This window comes from Nelusetta ayraudi, unplaced genomic scaffold (assembly GCF_046127955.1).
Source record: "Nelusetta ayraudi isolate G7.1 ecotype Tasmania unplaced genomic scaffold, CSIRO-AGI_Nayr_v1 ptg000034l, whole genome shotgun sequence".
Taxonomy (NCBI): domain Eukaryota; kingdom Metazoa; phylum Chordata; class Actinopteri; order Tetraodontiformes; family Monacanthidae; genus Nelusetta; species Nelusetta ayraudi.
Window position 1 is genome coordinate 2,702,319 of NW_027466084.1, and position 21,914 is coordinate 2,724,232.

Genomic DNA, 21,914 nt, shown 5'->3' on the forward strand with positions numbered 1-21,914 from the left:
AAACAAAGAAAATAAAATAAAGTTTGATAGTTCGGACTTGCCCGGCACAGCCAGCCAGACAAATTTACAATTCCAAACAAGGATTAGTGTCGGTTAAAAGCGTTAGCCCGGTGCCTTGACGTAGGCGTCTCATTTTATGGGGCAGCGCAAAAAATTGCTCCTCACTTTGGTGCAGCAAATCTGTTTGGTCACAAAAAAAAGGCACCGCTGGATACGGCCTCTGCAATGTGAAGATGTACAACCACTCAGAGGAAAGAAGGCACTCTGATTGGTTGTAAAGTTGCTGATATTGGTTCCACTGGTACTGTGAGGCAAAAAAAAAAAAAAAAAAAAAAAAATCATGGCTGTGACCGGCTGTGAGAATGGCTTCAGCAGTCGACCCAGATTGCAAAAGTGCATTTATTTGCAGCGTGTGTATTTGGTGGCTTTGGCAGTGCCAGGCAATATTTGGGCTTGTACGTAATACGTGGAGCAAGAATAGAGGAGCTTAACCAAACTGGTCACAAGGGGTGGGGGGGGGGGGGGGGGGGGGGGTTGTATGTCACCTTAAAATGATTTCAACCTGAATTTGGTTGCATCTCTTTGGACGAAGGTGATGCAAGGTGGTGCCGGGAGCTCTGATATGCAGGGGTAACACCCAAATGATCTCATCCTTCTTAACCATTAACAACCATTTTGCCAACGCAAGACACCCCCCAACCCCACCCCACAAAACCCCTCCAACCCCCCCCCCTCCCTCCCCGCCCCCTTTTAGGTCGCTGCCACTCACACGTTTGCTACCAAATGCTACCCGTGTATCCCGGCCTGTAGCTGCTGTATTTTAGATGTCTCCTCTGTGTATTTGAGCGGTGCACATGTCCCAGGGTGTCCACGTGTGGTCGTTGCATGGTAGTATATTGTGTACTCATTGAAAGCATTCTTCACCTCTTGCATACCAGAGAGATTTAAAAAAAACCAAAAAAAACAACAACAACAACAACAACAACAAAGAAAACAAAAGGTATGGAGGTTTCTGCAAGCCGCACGAGGACTACACAGGCCATTCGGGTGAGCTCAGCGCTGACGACAAAACCCCTTCTCCACCTCTTCCTCCTTCCTCCTCCCCTCCGCCCTCGGCGGATGGACGCTTTGTTTCCTTTTCTGTCCGCGGCGGGGAAAACGGGCCTTTTTCCCGTCCACGTGGAATTGACGGGCCGCGGCTCTCCGATCTGCTCGCGCGCATTCCCGTTTGTCAGCGTCGGCTCACCGCATCGTTGCACCCACCGTCACTGTTTACATCGTGCTTTCAACATGACGACGGATGACTTCTCGGACTGAAAGAGTGCGCCGCTCGACGGGCGGGACATCGGTGGACTCTGAATATAATCTCCATTTAAGTGTGTGTGCGTGTGTGCGCGCGGCGGGAAGGCGTCGGTCGTGGACATTTTTAGGGCGGAGAAGCGCGAGTGTTGCCTACAGGGTTAGGAAAGCACAAGACACAATGACTGATCTATTGCTGAGGCAATCTACCACAGTTCTGCTGTCTCTGGATCTGAACATCATTATTAAATTTTGTTATCACTGTTGTGTTGTGCATTTATTCGCGCCCCGCCCCAGCCATCGCTGTGATAAAGACGCAAAGGAAATTTTTTACTTCCTTTCATTGATGAATTGTTCCGAACCATTGACGCAAATTGCCCACGTGACTTAAAATCATTCCGGTCAAAATGGAATTTTAAATATAACGCACACAATTTATCTTCAGTTGTTCTCCTTTAAATCAATCTTAATTTGAAAGGCTGTTTGTGTGTTTTTGTCTGTTAGACGTGTGACAATGGTTCGAGACCGATGCCCTCTGCCCATAAAACACTGCAAACTTATCACAAAAGCAAACACATTTCCTTTTTGACATGACATTTGTGCATATTATGTGCCAAATTAAAGTCTACTGACTGTCTCCCGTTTCAGTTTTGCTGTTTGTAATATCACAACATTAAACAAAAGAAACCCTCCGCTCCACCGCTCGTTTCTCCCGAGGCAGGTTTCCCAAACGGACCCCTCAAAACTATTACAAAGATTTTGACCATCAACACGTTTACACAACCTGCAACACCTGCATCAACAATTAACAGCAATCTGGTAAAAAAAATAAATAATAATAACTGGTGTCTGCAATGTTCCTATAGTCCAGCACTGGAGACAATTTTCAAGACTGTGATTACAAGTTCTTCACTGTGTAATGGAAGTGCGTCCACAGGACGGATCAGTTAGCCTGGCCCTCTATAGTGGAATCTTTAGTTGGTGAGAATTCAGTCAAGTAGACTAATCTACTTTTTCAAATGTCTCTAATTCAACTCATTTGTCTTGTTTTTTTTTGGTTTTTTTGAGTACAACTTGTGTGTTTGTCTCGAAACCAATTACTTTTCGATTGTCCAACCCTTAAAAAGTGCCTCTCCACTCCTCTCCCTGCGGTGGAATTGGGAGGCTGTTTCCACATCAAAAATACAATATTCCCCAACGGGCCCTGCCGTCCTCCCCCTCTTCAACAATAAAACTGTCATTACAATCAAAGCCTCGGACCAGAAGCCTGCAAGTCATCAAACTCGAGTCCTCATCACCACCATGAACGTCCAGACTCCAGCAGAACCGTCCTTTCAAATGGAACTCCGACCCATTGTGACTCACTTCCCTGCTGTAAAGTCTGAGCTTGAAGTCCACTTTTCCTTTCATCCTAATCCTCATCCTTCAAGTCTTGTTGGTGTTAAAGCAAGAAACCTGCAGTCTTAAGATACTGTTGAGGCGATGTAAAAAAAAAAAAAAAAAAAATTCAATAAAATAGGAAGCTCCATCAAACATACGCAGATAGCAGCACAGGTAGCGTCCTTCCCCTTAATGGAAAGCCTTTTAGAAACCCTCTTTCACTCAATCTGTCAATCCATTTTTATCACTGCTCTTCCTGTATTTAACCTACGGACTATTTAGTCTGGTGACTAGTAAGGAAGCTGGAGTACCTGAGGGGGGGGGGGGGGGGGGGGGGAACCCACACAAGGAACATGCGAAATCCACACACAGAGAAGCCCTGGGTGGGAATCGAACCCACAACCCACTCAGTGCACCACCGTGAAACTCGAACGCAGTCATGACACCGGCAGTAACGTCAGAATGCTAAGGCTTGTAGCTGAACTGAGACATTTGTTCTAACACTGTAGAACAACGTGCAAAATCATTTGATCGTACTTTTATTAAAACGTACAAAGTATGTAGAGACTCAAACCTTAACCATTGATGTTTCGCAGGTGTAATATCCAACAAATCTGTTAGATTTTCACTACTTTTACTTATACGCGACAGCGAGTTTTTTTTTTAAAAAAAAAATCTGATTTGCAATGCTCAGTTAATATGCTTCACTCAATACTTGTCTGGTAACTGGACAATAAATGTCAAACGTGGTTAATGTGAATGAAGAATGGGCTACGTTGTGCAAAACTGTTGCATCACTGTTTCATCAACAGTCTTTTTTTTTCTTTTAAATGGCTTTTGGAAAAGAAGATGTGTAGGACAGAGACAGCCTAAGGTGATGAACCTCCTTAGGATACAATGGTCTTTAATAGAAGACTTAGATTTTGGTAAAATCTTGTAATGAAAAAAATGTACTGTTATTTCGTGCTCTTTCCCGAAGCCCTCGGTCTTCAGCAGGATGCAACATGGCATTTGGACGGGCTGTTAAAAACTGAAGTAGACTAAAGTCTACCTCTTTTTTCTTCAAGTGTTCTGAAAACTAGCTTGAATAAATGCTTTGGCAAAGCATTTATTTGGGGGAGATGTGTGCTCGAGCCTTTTAGGAAGGGGACGATATACAGGAAAACTCAAAATGTGGCAATACTGCCCCCTGCTGTTTTTTTTTTATTATTCACCAAGAATAACATTTTAAGGGGAGTCACTTCAAGAGCGAAGTTTGTCGATAAAACTAGTTTTAGTTTTTCGTGTCAACGTGTACGACGTTGTTACTGCTGAGGCTAATGGTCGACTCTTTTGCAAGCTAACGCTGCATTCAGAGAAAAATAACTATTGGTGAATGAGGTAGGCTCTGTTTAGTCAAGCATGGCACATTTATTCTGGCTGAGCACACACGTTATTCTCACGGTGAACAACACCACTGACCTTGCGCATACAGGAAGTTTGATACCTTGCGCTAGTGCGCCACCATGTGGCTAACCACAACATTGCACATAATAGAACAACTGAGGACACAGTATCACAACTCCAACAACGGTTACTAGGTGCTAGTGGTACACATGCATAATAAATTATATAAATATTATAAAGGAAAACTGAGTGAGAGTAAAGGCAATATGAAAGGAACATGGAGTATCCTCAATCAAGTCAAAAGGCCAAACGCACAACATAATAAATTGGCAGTCTACTTGGTGGAGGATGAACCAGTGTTAAATAACAGAGCACATATAGAAAATGGGTTCAATTCTTTTTTTTTTTGTTAACATTGGTGCTAATGTAGCAAAATCCATGGCCACAACTATTAACACCAACACTGTTAGAATGGGAAACAGAATAACGCAGCAAATGTTTCCTGGAGAGGTTAATGAGCTTGAAATTCTGCCTCATGTGAGGAAATGTGAAAACAAAAGGTCCACTGACAGTGATGGACTGGACATCACCATTGTTAAAAAAAATAAATAATAAAGGATCATTGATTGTATCATTAAACCACTGACATTCATTTGTAATTTATCCATTCAATCTGGTGTTTTCCCAGAGCACATGAAAGTAGCCACAGTCATTCTCCTTTTCAGAAACAGCGATGAACATATATTCAATAACTACAGGCCAATGTAGTTTTCTAAAATAAAAGTGGTTTGCAAAAAAAAGTTAATACAAAAAAAAAAACAGTATGGATTCTGAGCACGGCGATCCATTTAGCGCTCATTGATTGATTGAAAAATATTATTCGATAAAGATGGAAATTTTTGTTATTTGCTGATGATACTAGTATTTTTCTCTCAGGCAGTAGCTTTGATAAAAATAACAGCACATAATATATAACAGGTGTTATTATTTTGGATGAGAAGTTGTAATCATTAGTGTTATTTAAAGTGAAAGACTTTCTTGATCTCAATTCGCTACATATGCTGTATTCCTCTTTAATTATGCCATACTTGAGTTACTGCATTGTAATGTGGGGTAACAACATACAGCATTTAAGCCAGTGTTTCTTTTACAGAAAAGAGCAAAAAGACTTATAAATAAAAAATAAAATAAAATAAAAAGGGCTACAGAGAACACTCAAACAGCTTGTTCATCAAGTCCAGGCAACTAAAGTTCAAAGAGCTGGTTGATCTGAAAGTTTAGTTAATTATGTGGAAGGCCAAAACATATCTCTTCCTGATCCTCTTTTGGAATTATTTACATTTGTCTCACAGGACAAAGGGCGTAGAAGGAAATTTCTGTTTCGGACTCCATTTTCTAGGACTGCTGTGAAACTGAAATGTGTCTCTGTCGAAGGGGGTCAAACTGTGGAATTCTCTGAATAATGAATTCAAGGATTGTACAACTGTTGTTGGGTTTTAAAAATGTATAAAGGATAAAATAATTGCACGTTATATATGCAATGAAAATATATGAAGGTAATGAGGAGCAACCTGATAGCATAAGACTGAAATTGTCTTGATGAGTCAGCTTTGGTGACCTGGTGATGCTTGGGGTTTGGAATTGTTTATGTGATCTTGACCCCCCCCCCCCAAAAAAAAAAAAAAAAAAAGGGAAGCCTCAGGCTCAAGCAAACTGGTGCACTGGCAGAGACCAAAAAATGAGATTGGTCCACTTACTTACTTACTTACATGTGACAGATTGAAGTTTATTATGTTGAACATTAGAAGTTAATTTGCTTCTTCTTCTTCTTCTTCTTCTTCTTCTTCTTCTTCTTCTTCTTCTTCTCCTTCTTCTTTTTTAACCTTCTGTCTGTTGTATTTGCTTAGACCAATCTATTTTCTTCCGTCGCAGCTGTGTGCAGAGTTTCACAGGATTACAAACATTGACCTGAGGAATCATTTCTATGCAGAGCTGGATCGACATTCCCTCTGCCTGCAGAGGATATTCAAAATAGAAGAGTCTCTCCGTTCAGGGAGAACGGCTTCAATTCTTGAGCAGTTTTTCACTCACCGCAACCTTCCGGTAAGTCTGCAGATTTTCTGTTTTTATTGTCACGGCTTATTTTTGGTGGTGCTGTCTGAAACTCCCAGTGAAGTGAGAATGTCTCTTTCACTCTGTGAAAAATGAATCGATACAAACGTGACCTCTGTAGACGGTTGCAAATTGAAACACGTTGAAACGTGCGGTGAATCATAACTTTATGAAGTAGGAAACAAGTCAGATTTTACATTATATTTTCAAACGCGTTTTTGTAATTAAACCTGTCTTGCTAATCCGTCTCATAAAAAGTTAAAGATCTTCTACGAATGTGGCAAGGCGCAGAGGGACCCGGGCGGGCTTTGAACCCCAGACTCCCGCTTAACCATTCAGCCAAAGGGACGTCCCTTTGGCCATGTAGCCAGGGCGCATGATCAATTGGAGGCATAGTGACAGGACCGCCACTGTCGCACAATATTTATTTTCTTTTTTTCTTTGAATATTTTTCTTTTTCAAAAACAAATAGTGATAATCTTTAACCTTTCACAATTTAAGATTTTTTTTTGTTTGTTTGTTTGTAAAGTAACCCTTCTCAAATTTAAAAGGCACCATCAGAATCTGAAAACAACTTTAGGTTTTCAAGTCGGGGGAAAAGAGAGAAGCCTTGGAAGCAACGACAGACAAGTGGGTCAAATAGCTCAGAGAGTTTGGTGGGTAGACCGTGAAACAACAGATTGTGGGTTCAATGCAGGAAAAGACCTTGAACTCATTTCCTGGGCCAATTGTTCCTTCTTGTCAGTGTAAACGTTTGACTAACATTTCCTTGCAGTACTGCGGTTGCTGCTTTGTCTTTGTGGATAAGATAAGACGCCCTTCTCCCCAAGGAAAATGCTGCACCACCGAGTCCAGGTGCGTCCCAGGATGCGCTCGGTTCTCCTCTCATCCGAAAGGCTTGAGCTTGTGGATTTCTCTGAAAAGAACCAACCTCTTTCTTTTTTCTTTTTTTTTTTGATTATGCAAAGTCCTTGAGAGATGCCTCCCGGAGTGATGTAGCACTTAAAAGTTGATGGAGTGATTTGGTAGAACTTGAAGACTTGGAGGGAGGGGGCTCCCAGTGCGCTTTGGTCTGGTGGTACGACAACGCCTGCCATGAAAATCCTGCTTAAAGCCGCAAACTATTGTTTTTTTTTTGGAGGGCCGTGGGAATAGAACACCAACCCAGATAAGATGCGATGAAAACTGATTAGACTCCCAAACGGCTCTTCAATGACTCTTTTACTGATTCAGCCACATTTAGAGCTGCTTTGTGTCAGTAATTTGCTGTATTCATCTGACGACTTTTCTTAATGAGCTGTACTGGAATTCCCATCGATACATCTTTCCCGGAAAGCATCAAATTATAACCCTGCGTCATCACAAATTACGTATTGCACATCTGTGCCCACAAGGTGGCGCACCAGCAACAGGAAAGGGCAGTCTACGCACAGGAACGCGGCTTCAGTGAAGGCTCCAGACGTGAGTTTAACACAACAAGGAGAGAATTTCCACCCAGACTTGAAGATCAAAGTGTTTCATGATTCAGGAGAACGACGGAATTGCTGCAGTTTTTTTTTTTTTTTTTTTTTTAGGACTAACAGCGGTAGTGACGACAAATGGCCACTAGAGGGAGACACAGCACTACACATCACAGTCCGCTCGTGCGTGAGGCGCACTGGCAAGTCAAACTGAAAGCTTTCGTGCGTTTGAAAACGCGACGGATGCGGAAAAACCCAGACTGTTGGATTGTAAATGCAATCAGGACCACGACAAACGACTACACATCGCAGTAACCCACCGTAGTCCCCCCCCCCCCCCCCTCATTAAAAAAAAGGCGATTTCCACTTTCGCACCAAGACAGCTGCAGTTAGACTGCGACCCCGAATGCAGCTGAAGAGTTGATAGATGGATGGATTCAGTGTATGACAGTAAAGCCAGTCTGAATTCTGCACCGTATTGCAGTGTAAACGTCCATGCTGAATGCGTGCTAAGGAGTGAACTTTAGCAAAGAAGAACACAAGTGTAAAAGTTACACTTGAAATCTATATTTACATTTATAAAAGGTTAACTTTTGAAAAAAAACAAAACAAACAAAAAAAAAAAACACTACTGTATATTCAACAATCAGGTTAAACAGATGCGGTGACATCATGGCACAGGCTCAGTGTCTGCTCTGTGCTGTGAGATAAGCTTTAATTATTATTGTAAAACGTTTTATTTCAGCTATAATGTCATTATTATTTATCTATTATGGAAAACTCACACATGGCCCTTTAATATCGGCCTCTACTTCTCGGTCGTACTGCTGAACACAATACAAAACAACCTCTGTGGAGCATTTGTATTGTATTAAGCTAAACTTTTTTTTTTAATATGCTGGTGCAACCCCTAAGCGATTTACCTTCCAACTATTCATTACACTTTCAAAGTAACGAGCGGCGTTTTCCTAATATACATTTAATAAAAGACTGTTTCATTTTGTGCACCCTGAGAATACGGTCCGTTCATTGATTACCCTCGACAAGCATAAGCGTTGCACTGGAGAGGATTAGCAAGGGGAGTGCAGCATACGCTCAGCAAGAGTGCACGAGAAACTATTTCTTTTGAAGTTTACTTGAATAAATTGTGTATTTATGTTGTTGTTTTTATTATTTATACATGCATTGCTCCAGCGTGCAGTATATTTGAATCTCTTTTTTTTTTTTTTTTATCTACTGCGTATACCTGTCTGTTTGCAATGATTTCAATAATGTAAACAACTTAGACTTCTGTTAATCATTTAAAAACGAAACAGTCACGTGTTTCGAGAGATTTATTTTTTGCTTTCTTTCTCCGGAAAAGCACAGGCGCGCCTCTTTTTTCAACCGCGGAAATCTGATTTCAACACACGCGAAATACAATTCTTTGCCTACGTCAATGTTTCAGCTATACACTTTCACTCGTTTGCCATTGATGAGAGGCTATGATGCAGTTCATCATCTTCGACCCCCCCGCCCCCCGACTGGATTCAAGAAATCCCCGGGCCTTCGTCACAGGCACAACAGCAGACACACTTTTATTAACGAGGCAACCCACCGCCTCAGTTTAAGCTATTTAACCCGCTTGCACGGCTAACTCTGGATTGGCCAGCCAAGTGTCTGGTTGTGACCGGCGAAGTGCACGGCACAATGTCGCTCGCGGGGCAAGCAAACTCAGTTCATATTAAAAGCGCCGTTGAAAGAGAACGGTTCTCGAAGAACAAAATGGTGCCACCATATGAGAAACAGACTCCTGTTTGGGGTTTTAATTAAAGGCGGCTGATTTAGTGCAGCTACCACAAACAAAGGCCCCAATCACTACCTATTATAAGACGGCACTCCTTTTTGGTTTCAGTTGCGCTGTTGAGAAATTTCTTTTAACAGTTCGTAACTTTTTAATAGGTTTAGAGTTTTTTTCTTTTGGAAGTTATGTGATCTTTGCTTTCGATGTCTCCTGTGTCCTAAGCGACCTCTCTCAAGGCACCCCCCCCCTCCCCTCCCCCAAAAAAAACAATAAACAATTGAACATTACAATAACTATTGAAAAAAAGAAAGAAAGAAATCAAGCCAAGCTGCATGTCAAAACTATATTAAAGCCAAATCCACCAGAACAGACTCTATAAGGGTGGATGACTTTAGGTGAAAAGAAGAAAAGAAAAAAAACAACCTCTGCCAACATTTTTTATCTGGAATTGCAGAATGAATAAGTCTGAATTATATTTCACACGTGACCTGCTATGCATTAATTATTGATCACCTATTTCTACACTGGCGCGACATAATTACCGCCTGTAATGTGAACCCTTCATCAAACTTAAACATTCATATTGCTTATCTTTCTGCCGAGGCCCTCGGCTAAATTTTTCTAATTACGCCGATCAAATTGAGCCGCCGCGCGATTCTTCTCTGTGCTTCAATTAGAAAGTAGCAATGACACGCATATTTCACTTGATCCCAAAGTACTTCACTTCCCGAGCGGTGCAAAGATGAATAATGGCTGATGCCCTTCCCGTGATTCGTCATGTGGTGCGCTGCTGCTCGGAGAGCGCCGGCTCAATAGGAGAGCCGAGCGCCGAGCTGAGCCGAGCTGAGCTGAGCGCTGGACGAGCGCGCAGAAATCCAACCTTCAAAGCGGGAGGAGGAGGCGAGGTGGGGGGGGGGGGCGTTTCCTCCACAAACAGAAATGATTCACGCAGCCCTCGGAGCCCTAATGTCAAGCCAACGCCCGTCCCCAGCGAAAGGGTCAGACGGAAACAGAAAGTCAGTGTCTAGACAGACTTTGTGTTGGAAAAAAAATAATAAAAAAAATAAATGAATGTGATTAATTGAGTCGCCTTGACGGAGAGCGAATACATGTTAAAAACCTTTGCCTTTGCGAAAGGGACGAACCGGAGTGTAAACATGTAGTAAAGCTGGCTTCTCTCGCGCGTCCAACCGGATTCTAAAGACATAATAAATATTTTTTTTGGCGAATGGATCAGTTTATTCTGCTTCAGTGGAACAATGTCAGGGTTTGGTTTATTTAATATATAGTCTGCCCTTCTGATCCACTCCCATGGAACGACTTGCACCTCGGAAAGACATCAGACCATCGAGCTGGCCACCAGGGGCGGCGCTTGCAATTTTGGGCCTCCATAAAAATTGGTCTGGCCCCCCCCCCCCATCCCATACATATTGTACCAACCCCGTGTTCTCATCAGCTGTGCACGCAACACACAGCTAGCGGCTTTGTGCTGTGAGTTTTGTGAGAGTGACTCCATGACCGCGCAGTGAAGTAAAGTATTTTCACTGAAGTGCAGCCGCCCACAACCAGTGGCCATCAGTGACGTCACGTCGGCTCGAGAACCCGCACCGAATCACACTACCGTTACATCACCCTCCTGTGGGTTGCGCTAGTCGAGAGAGACGTAGTGTCCGAAGCACTGAAAACTACAACTGAGATGAGGAAACCAAGGCAACTGACGCTGCCGAAACGTACAAATAAGGGGCGCTCTCAGAAGATTCTTCAACAAAGCTTTAATAAGTCCATCAAGGCACACTAGAGTGAGCTTAAACTCTGGTCCAATAAACTGCACATTGCCGCCGTTTCGTGTAAGACACCAACAAGGCGGTGGCTAAGCAAACTATTGGGCTGTTCCATCATCAATCAGCTGAACATTTTGGAGCGGCTGCTGCTCCAATGCCCGGCGAGGATCCGGCGACTCTTAAATCTTTATATTCTTCTTCACCCGTCGCCGGTTCGCTGCGGCGGCAACGGGTGCTCAGTCAAGTCCGTAAGGTTCTCAGGGCGTCTTATCCAATCACAGGAGGCGTACGTGCGAAGTTCGGCGTGAAGCAGAGAAGGCCTTCATGGCCCAGACGGCCCACCACCACCCAGCCAGCCTTCATTTGGAGGCTCGTCAGCTTCACTTCACTTAAAAGCACTTGCTAAACCCGTGCGTTCACTCGCGTGTGCTGAATGAGTGACGCTGACGCTGACGCTGGATATGTGCAACCCCTCCTATGCAGGACACCAGAGGAGGAGGATCAATTTGATTTGCAGCCGCTATAAAACGAATTTAGCGCTGGAACGGCGAGATCCAAGCACTCGGCAGCCTCTGCGCAAGATGATGAAATGCAGCCCGGTGCCACCGGGGCACTGCAGCCTGGCCCGGCGACAGAGAGCTGGCAGGACGCCGTGCACAAGCGCAGGTCCGTCTGCCTGGCACGTGTTCCGCTGCGCACGGGACGCGTGCGCGCAAGCACATCACGTTCCTGGGGGGGGGGCGGCCGGTGTTGGGGAGTAACACAATAACACAATACACATTTTGGTTCTATTTGTGGACCAATTCAATACATTTCGATACAACAGAAATTTTTTAATTAATTCAATACGCATTCAATATTCAATAATATTTAATCACAAAATGAAGATAATTGTAATCAGTTACACTACTGGAAAAAAAAAAGAAAAAAAAAAAGCATCATTAAATTACAGTTACTTGCGGAATTAACCATGATTGCAATTTTAATTACGCAGACGACGAATTTTTATAATTCTGTTTCCCCTCCACAGATGAAAGTTTGATACTGTTCCGATGCTTCTGATATTGGTTCTCCCGTACTGAAGTACTGAAGTTGCAGCGCCCCCTACCACTCACCTGCCGGTTGAAATCGTGTCTCTCTCTGGAGCGGAGACTGAGACATTCTGAAGAAAAATTTCGAGAAAGCAATCCAAAACGTAATCCACTTGAATTTAAGTTGCATTACTTTGATCAGGCAATTGAAACAGCGACACCGCTATTACATCTTTCAATAGGGTAACTTGTAAACTGCGACCAGTTACATTTCCAAAGTCGTCCAATCGACGCACGACAGGCGGTTCGTATCTTAGCTGTCTCTATTGCACTGCGAATGGTTTCCGGCAATCATCGGGAGGATTGAACGCGGCGTGTAACAGACAGGCAGGCGTCCGAGGCTTTCAAGGCAGCGATGACCTTCGCCCCACTGTAAGATTCTGGGCCCGGCACGGGGAAACCGCGGCCCGCGGGCCATATGCGGCCCGTTAAGCTTTTAAATCCGGACTTGGAATAAATTGTGAATTCATAGCAGGTAATGAAATGGCTGTATTCCACAGGTTTGTTCAGTGTTTGAAGTCGTTTTCAACACAGAGCTGAACACTGTGGGGCTTCACAGACTTATTGTTTTGTCGTAACTTTCATTTCCAATAGAACGTTAAAGCGCACGTTTTCTGCATATCCCATGATATGTATTTTTTTTTCTCCTATGAGATGGGTCACCAAAACGCTCCATCCATCATCTGCTGCTGCTGCTGCTGCTTCTCCGGCCCCCTCTGTCAAATTTTACAACCCACCAGTCAAAACGCTTGCCCCCCCCCGTTCTTGACCACTCCCCATTTTACCTCTGAATATGAACTTAAAAAAAAACAAAAAAAAAAAAAACAGAGAGAGAAAAAACAGCCGCAGACGTTTTGAGAAAACAAAACTTTATTGATGGTTATTGATTAGTGGAAGAACCATAGTACATGCACATACAATGACTGGGTAGGAAGCCTTGTTTTGAACCACAACACCTACTGGAAGCAGAGCTTGTATAAAGTGGTTGCGGAGTCAGACATTCAGCATAGTGAGAGGACTACGAGGTGTCCCGGTGCCGTGGCCGCGGCCACGGGCTGCACGCGGGCCGAGGTTTGGACCACCCGAGTGGCCTCGGGGATCAAAACGGCCGCCTTTTTTTTTTTTTTTTCTCCTTTTTTTTTCTTTTCTTAGATCATGTGATGCGGTCTGAGAGAGGTTTTCTTATTAATTTGTTATAAACACAAAAAAAAAAAAAAGGGAGATATTTAACAACACCACTAATTTGGAGTAGTTTGTAAACAGAATGCGGCACAGGAAGCAGCCTGTCGCGGCTGACTTGCAATGCAGCCGTCGCAGAGCGCCCCCTGTCGGCCGGGCGTAGCGCTTTGTCAAATACACTACAGACTCATTAACTTCTATATGTACATCATAGATTAAGCCTGTTCACAAATAATTTATTTGTCATATTCATTTAGTATTGTAATATTCAAACAGTTACTTCTCAAAGAGTAAAGTCCGAGTTCTATAAAATAACGGGAAGAATTTCACATTAAGAATGACAAGAGAGCAAAGAGAAAGAACCCGAAAAAAGTACAGAACCAATTTGAAAAAAACAAAACAAAATAAAATAAGGGACAACAACAACAACAAAAAAAAAAATACAACTACAGCACTGATATGTCTCAGGTTTATGTGAAAATTACAAGTTGCATGTACAAAAAGGGTACAGCTGACCAACGAAAGAAAAGAAAGAAAGAAAAAAAAGCGGAAGAATGAGAGTATCTACACCGTGATTACATTGTTTGTAAAGAGTTAATAAAAATCTGAATATGATTTGATAGAAAATGAGATAGCTCGCCCTAACAACTGATCTACTCATCTAAATCTAAAACATTAATCCATTGTGTATTTCATATAAGACTTCACTGCACAGTTCAAATATAATACATTGTTGGATTATTATACTTTACCCCCCCCCTTAAATCTCAAGGAAATAAAAAACAAAACCAAAGGCGAACAAAAAGATAAAATAGATGCAATGGCATCAGCCACCGCTATATATATATTTTTTTTAAAATCTTTCCTGTAATATAAAAATCATCAGCTATACCAATGATATAATAATATTGGAAGTTTATATAAAAAAACATCTATGTCTGGATGGCCAACGTTACTCGGTATGGAAGATTAGTGCCAAAAAACATTAAAACCTTTTGAATTCTGAGTCAACAACTTTGACTTCCTTCCCGCCGAACCCTTCCTTTCCCTTTTACACTCTGCCCACTACTCTAAGCTAATAATCTATGTCCTCTTTTATTTATATGACCCTACTTCTTCATATCACAGCATTGACTAAGCAATTAAATGCCAAACAGTTTAGTTGCCATTTTTTTTTTGTTTGCACTGTACTTCCTATCTCGTAATCCATATCTATGTAGAAACTTGACTATGCAAAAAAAAAACAAAAAAAAAAGAAAAAAAAAAAGAAAAAAAATAAACAACACGCCAGATATGTCCATCAGAACCTTTGGCTTGAAGTGACGTAATATAGAACCACGTTATTTAGTCAATATATCTACAGCCTGAATAGTGCTTTGACTCACGGCCCCCCCCCTTGGTAAAAATTGAACTACTGTAAACTACACCTCTATTCGCTATGGAAGCTGGGAGCAGCCCTGATCGCTAATTTCTGTAGCGCTTTTTTTTTTTTTGTTTGTTTTGTAATTTGTTTATTGCCGGATCGTGACTTCATTAGCTCGCTGCATCGCAGACGGCCTTATGGAAGAGCAGGGATGTGGAGGCAATTTTGCTCGGCACAACCGAGGAGGAAAAAAAAAAAACACAAGACGCCGAGCCGGAACGACGAGGACTGTTCTCACCACATAACAAGAAAAAATAAAATTAAATGTTGCAGCGAACTAAAAAAAAACAAAACAAAAAAAAACTAAAAATAAATAAATAATATTCTTTTGACTTAATGTCGTATATAATTACCAGATGCTTGCGATGCCTGTAATTATGAGTAATTACACTTGGCCTTGTTTGTCCACGTCAGGAGGGAATTCATGGTCAAAATAGAAAGGTCACCAGAAGTCGATAAAATTCAAAAAAATAAAAGCTAAAAATCACGGCTGCCCTCAGCTTCTTGCTCCTAACTCTACTACCCGAGTCCCAAAAGTTCACAAAATGACTTTTTTTTAAATTCTGTGCCCATTTTTTTTTTTTTACAGTTTTTTTTTTTTACAAGGCTTATTTACTTCCTCCGGAACAAAAATAAAAATAAAAATCATCGTTAAACTGACAGAGGAAGAGTCGAAAGGAAGCAGAGAGAGAGAGAGAGTGAGAGAGAGAGAGAGAGAGAGAAAGAGAGAGAGAGTGAAAGAAAGAAAGTAAAACAACAACAATTGACTAGCAGTCACTTGAACACTCTTACAAAACATAAAAACCCGAAAGTGTGACTACTCTATACAAGCCCACCGACAGTTTTGAGTCTTGATAAATATTTCCTCTGTAATCCTAATCGTTACTCTAGCAGCTCTCTATTAGTACCATTGAAAAACAGCTGATAATCTATGTTTTTAAATCTTTAGAAATTAAAAACCCCACAATATCAAAATACACAGCACAAAATATCTGAGGTATAAGATGAAAAATATCAGCTGTCACTTTTATTCTTTTCTCGTTTTTCTATCTGTTTGTTTTTTTTTTTGTTTTTTTGTTCTCGTCGTGTACTTCTCTCTCTCTTAGGAGATGCTGAAATGATGCACAAACTGCATGTATTGCAATACCCAGGCCTCAGTGACACACGTCTTCCGCTGTGCCCCTCCCCCGCCCGCCCCGCCCGTCTCCCCCCCCCCCCATGCCCCCCCCCCGACTCTTATCTCACGTCCGCTCCACTCGCTCTCACTCGCACACACTCACCGCCACACATGCTCGCGCTCTCTCTCGCTGTTGGAAGGTTGAGTGTAGGTTGGAGGTGTTGCTAATAGGGTGCGAAGCGGCTGTAGCCTCCCCGGTATATACTGGCTTGGAGGGAGGACAGCACCAGCCCCACGTCGTCTGCATGGCTCCGAGTTTTGGCATCTGTCAGCGGGGCGAACGCATTCTGAAACACATTCATGCATGGACCAACACAGCGACACACACACACGCGCGCATAGGTATACAACGTCCAGGAAGAAAAGGATGCAAGTGAAACACAACACACGCACACACGCACGCACGCACGCACGCACGCACGCACGCACGCAAAAGAACAAGGGGGATTTCAACCAACACAAGGAGGGGTCATGGGAACACACACGCACGCACGCGCACACACACACACACACACACACACACACACAAAACCTCGTTAGCCCCCCACCCTCGGCTCTGCGCAGACCACAGCCAAGACTTTTTACGTTACCGTCGTTCCAGTGCAACACCCGCGGGTGGGCGGGCGGTTGGGCGTGCAGTCGGGTGGGCGGGGTGGGAGGTGGAGTGACCAACCAATGACTGGTGCAATCGTCATGCAGCAAGCACGGCAAGACGCTTCATGCCGCGGGAGCATGCCAACAGCTACATGAAAGAAATCCAGTGAATACAACAACAGCAAACAAAAAAACGAAACGGAAGGGAAGTGTGTGTGGGGGAGGGGCTGGGGTCGTGGGGTCGTGGGGTCGTCGGGGTGGGAGGGGCAACAAAGGATGAACGACAGAAACCGAGGTGATTCTGAGGTGAATCGGGACATTTATCGGCCAACCTCTTGGCGTACTCTGAGAGGTGACGTAGCGCATTGTTTGCTCTCCACGTGTGTAAAGCAGATGAGCGCCCTCTGGAGTCCAGATGCACTCTAGCTTCCTCCCTACAGGGCAGCAGGACCCTACTCCTGCGGGGTTCAGTTGGTTTTCCTCTGATTGTTCAAAGTGCTTTGAGACGCCTCTGGATGCAGTACAGCCAGTGTTGGCGAGTAATCCATTACTGAGTAACCCACTACTGTTATTAAACCACTTGTGGAGTAACGGAGTAACGTAACGGGATCACTGTGGCAAAACTGGTGATTATATCATCATTACTTTATCAGGTAACGATTCTGTTACTTTTCAAAAAATGTTTAGCAAGCTAAACCACAAGAAAAGAAAAAAACAGCGATTTTGTTTGACAGCTGGAAATACAAACATCGTCTAAATCAAAGAATAGTGTGGTTGGTTGTACAATGTGTGTCAACTTTGAAAACAGACACATCTGTTATTTTATCTTTTTTTAACGGAAGTAATTAGTAATGAGTAAGTTATGAAACAAAGTAGTTGGAAAAAGTAATTAGATTACTTTCTAAGGAAGTAATCAGTACAGTGCACCCAAGCTCCAATCATTGCTCTCACTCCGGTACCGCCCACACGTCCAAACATGGAATCATCCGGTTCTCAAATCAAACCGAGCTGATTGTGAAACCAATGTCCAGGCTTCACAGTGGTACTCGCGGTCCAACTCTCCATCTTTTTATACAGTCAATGCACTGTGCATCAAATGCCAGTGCTGCCCTCTGGCGGTAAGTGACATTGTCGATGGAAAGTCTTTGAATGTAGTGGGTAACGCTTTCACGTAGGAGATACACTACTGTGAAAAGGGATGGGGAATTTTGACTTGTAGTTGAAATGAATGAACGAGGTTTGTGATATATCATGAACGTAGTGCATTCAAGTGGAAACAAGCAAGGGTATTGTTAATCTCAGCTTCTTGAAACAAAAGCTAACAACAGTGGTGAGAGTACACAACAACTACAAAATTGTCATTGTGATCTTTTTTTTTTGGGGGAGTTTTCTGGGTCTCATGATGTCAACATGTGAACAGCATAGTCAAGGAGGACTGTTTAGATACACATTGTTACAGAGCCAGCGTGTTTAGTGGTCGACTCTTGGAGCGGAACACTTTGTGTTTGGGATTTGTGTGGTTAACCGCCTCAGAGAACAGAATGTTGTGCAATAAAGTGCTAAAAGACCGGACAGCTGGACAAATGCTTGCAAATGTTCAGAGAAGGTCAAATTACGTCCACCTGCAAAGGTTATTATAGTGCATTTTGGAAATATCACCTGAGAGTCGAACGCTGCAAACTTTTTTCAAAGTGATCTGTTTGTTTGCCGTGTCAGCCCCCCCCAAAAAAGAGCCTCGCACTCCTTTGACTAAATAATTGAATATACGTAAAAACTGGGTCGCGAGGTTACATCACATGTATAATTTACATCTAACATCGAACAGGTCATACCACAGAGGCAGTTCATACGCTCCATGGAGCACCCTGCAGGATTTACGGTACACACACGTGCATTATTCATAGCGGAAGGGAAAGTAAAATTTGTTGCGACACGTTGGCCCTCCTCGAGAAGTGAGTGCTACTTTTAGACCTTCTCCTCCTCCTCGAGGTCGTGCCCTTCAGCCGATCATCTGCTTCCATCGGACCCTCTCCTCTCGCCAAACAACTCACTTCATGCCACTGCCACGACTACGACTACTACCGCAAGCTGTGCCGGGAAAATTAAAAAAAAAAAAAATTAAGAAGTTTCAGTGATGCCTTGAAAATGAACTTGTATGTTGGTCCGAGTCGAAAACGAAGAACCTAATAGGGAACGAATCGAGCCCAAATTGAACTGTCCGTCAAAGCCCGTGGAGCCGCCCGTGCGTGTAGCGGCTATGTAAATGATAAAGTGTGGCTAAGCCGCTGAGCGCCGGCTGTTGTTTACATAGGTAACGACTGAATCGCAGGCCTGCTGGACGATGCAGAACGTTTGGAGAAAGGTGTGGAAAGGGTCTGAGCGCCGCGGCGGACGAGGGGGAGCGCAAAGCCTCGCTGTTCCGGTTTGGGCCCTGTGCTCAGCAGTGCTCTCTAGTGGTGAAAAAAAGATACTGCTCCGTACCCTCTCACACGGGACCTAGCGGTGGCGTCTCGATCGCGATTTGCAAGACCGCGGGAAAACCCCGGCAGTTTTGCGTGTATTTAAAGAAGACAACTGTGAAACAGGACTCCTTCACCCGTCCCAACAGTGTCTCGAAGTATCAATGTGTGTAAAATCTGAAAATAATAATAAACCGAAGTGCTGGTATCATACAAATTGCAGGTATTTAAGGTACACCTGCATTTGAAATCTGCTTCACTAATTGACGGCCGAAATGAACAGCGTCGGAGCCAATGCGTCACATTGACGTTTCACAGTAAAATCCAGCACATTGTTATGTTAGGGTGAAAATCAACCGGATCCACCGTGTGTTCACATCATTGACTCCCTGCCTGAGCGATCCCACCTGCTGCGATTGACGCAAGTAGCCTAAAAAAAATGGCGGTGTTCTTTACCAGGACGTCGCGTTTTTACGCTTCTGGGACGCATTCTGCTACGCTCTGCTAACACTCTGCAGACGCTTCTGGTGTGAAGACGCTTCCACAGACCTGGAATGAGAGCAGAAGGCTTTGGCGAGAGCCAGCGTCGCCCTCGGAGAGATTCCCCCCCCCCCCCCCCCCCCACAAAGGCCGTCGCCCTCGCGGCCTCCTCTTTCCCCGATGCTTCTCATCCCCCGGCCCCTCGGAGAAGGAATGAAAGCCAGAATGTCCTTGATGACGGCGGACTCGAGCGATTTCAGGCGAGGCTCGGCCTAATACCCGCCGCAGGGCCTAATAATAGCGCCCAAATCATTTAACAGTCATAATGGGCTTACATGGAAATGCTTACCCAATTTGTGGCACATTTCACTTGTGGTGATGAATGCAGAGTTGGGGTGGTTTGGAGGGGAAGGGGGGGGCGGGGGGGGGGGTTCCGCGAGGGCTTCCAGTTTGGCCGCATTGTGAGACATTAAATGGTGCGAAAGCTGCTCTCCAGACTGAAATCCAGTTTGGCGGAGCCACGCCGCTCCGCTCACGCGACTTGAGGACTTTTAAAAACCATCAAAGGCACCCGTTTGTTTAGCCTCCACGAGGAAGAGGGCAAGACAGCCTGAGCATCCGGATAGAAGCGCGCGTACTTCCTATGTGAGCACACCCACTGAGTGGTTCAGCAGCAGTTCACACAAGTCCTCCGGGGAACGGGAGTTTAATCCCCGGGTTTTCTCCAACCACGACACGTGAACGTACGGACGGGATTCAAGGAATCCCACCCGTGCGCGCGCGCCGCAGCGGGTGCGTTCTGCCCGAGCGGAGGAGACGCGTAGGGGGAAGGGGAAAAGGCTCACACCGCTTTCCTGTTCAAACAGTCTCTCCACAAGCGGAGCGGGTCAGGTTTTTAACGCCTGACCTTATTCCAACTGCATCCAGCTCCCCCTTTTCCCCAAACAAAGTATGTTTCGTTCCAAAGACCTCATGCATCACAATTAGAAACATGTGGTGGGAGCCTTCTGCTTTGCCGTCTGTTGCCATGAGACACTAAATGGAATAGTTTGGCGTTTCGGCAGCCAATGTCAAAGGGTATCTAGGAGGCTGAATAAGCTGTGAGGGGTGAATGACAAATTTCCAGGCAATGGGATGAGAATTTACAATTGAAGCGTGGAGGGGGGGGGGACCCAACAGCATTCCACCCCCCTAAGAGACCGTTAAAATAGTTTTAATGGGTTTAAAAACGAGTTTAATTGCTAGCAATAATAGGCAAAATATTTTTTCAGAGCCATTTATTTTTTAATGTGGAGGCATTTATTTTTAAAAAGAGAAATCTCTGAAAAAACAGCAAATAGAGCCGACCGCTTTAGAGGGAGAAAAAGAAGGCAAACCTGAGACGGAAGAAAAGACCTGGCTGGTGGTGTTGCCGCTAACCCCTTTGTGATGTCACGAAACACTAAAACTATCCAAAGCACAAAGGTGGAAAGTAAGGAAGTACAAGTACTTCAGTAACGAGGCATTGGAGGTTCATTTCAATATGCAAAAGTGTGTGTTTTTTGTTACTGAAGAAGCGAAGTACAAATACTTTGTTCCTGCACTTAAGTAGGTTTTATAGGTATCTGTACAGTACTTGAGTGTTTCTTTTTATGATGAGATTATCTTAGAGGCCCTCAGCTTTGGGGTCGCTGTTTAGTACGCTTTTAGCACCACGGAAAATACAAAAAACAGAGAAGAAAGATGTAGAAAATAACACTGGGTACTGTTATTAAAAGTGTAAACATCCCATAATGGCTCACTTGTCATGTCTAGTCTATTAGTGATTACAGTTTAGTTGTGCTGCAGTTAAGAAAAAATAAATAAATAAATAAATGGTACTGAAAGTACCAAAGCTTTTTTTGTATTAATTACTGTATTGCTTCATGATTTGCAACAAAGAAAATAGTTTTTACTCAAGTACATTTGAGAACCTGTACTTTCTTACTTTGTCTTTAGTGAAGGAGTTGAATCAGTTTGCTCACTTAAAGTATTTACTTAAGTACGTACTTAAGTACCTTTTACCAGAGTTACTTACTCAAGTACATAATGTGAGTACTTTTGCCTCCTCTGTCCTTGCAGAGGTAACGTGAAGGAAATAAGCAAATAAGGCAAAATCAAGCAAAGGCTTTTTGGTCAGTGTATAGTTGTATACAGCTTGTACTGTATATCTGATTTATTAGTCTGAAAATCAAAAATAAGTGAATAAAATAAAATAAAAATGAAGGGATTGACTTTTCTGAATTACGGGGCGTTGACTTACAAGGCAAGAGACGCGCAGTACTGTGGAGG

At 43.5% G+C, this 21,914-nt stretch overlaps 1 protein-coding gene across 13 annotated transcripts in view; it reads right to left on the bottom strand.

Moving 5' to 3' along the window:
- Window positions 1-14,657: 14,657 nt before the first annotated feature.
- The window catches only part of rbfox1 (RNA binding fox-1 homolog 1), a 183,334-nt gene continuing 176,077 nt past the window's right edge, over window positions 14,658-21,914 (bottom strand). For 6 of the 13 annotated variants that reach the window (XM_076032454.1, XM_076032455.1, XM_076032453.1 and 3 more), the window contains 2 exons: window positions 16,175-16,336; window positions 14,658-15,550 (listed from right to left, as the gene is read on the bottom strand). In XM_076032454.1, coding sequence (XP_075888569.1) covers window positions 15,503-15,550; window positions 16,175-16,336 — 210 coding nt within the window. In that variant the 3' untranslated portion in view covers window positions 14,658-15,502. Of the gene's footprint in view, window positions 15,551-16,121; window positions 16,359-16,661; window positions 16,814-21,914 lie in introns of those variants that run through there. The other 7 variants (XM_076032462.1, XM_076032460.1, XR_012927411.1 and 4 more) reach the window with 6 other exon arrangements.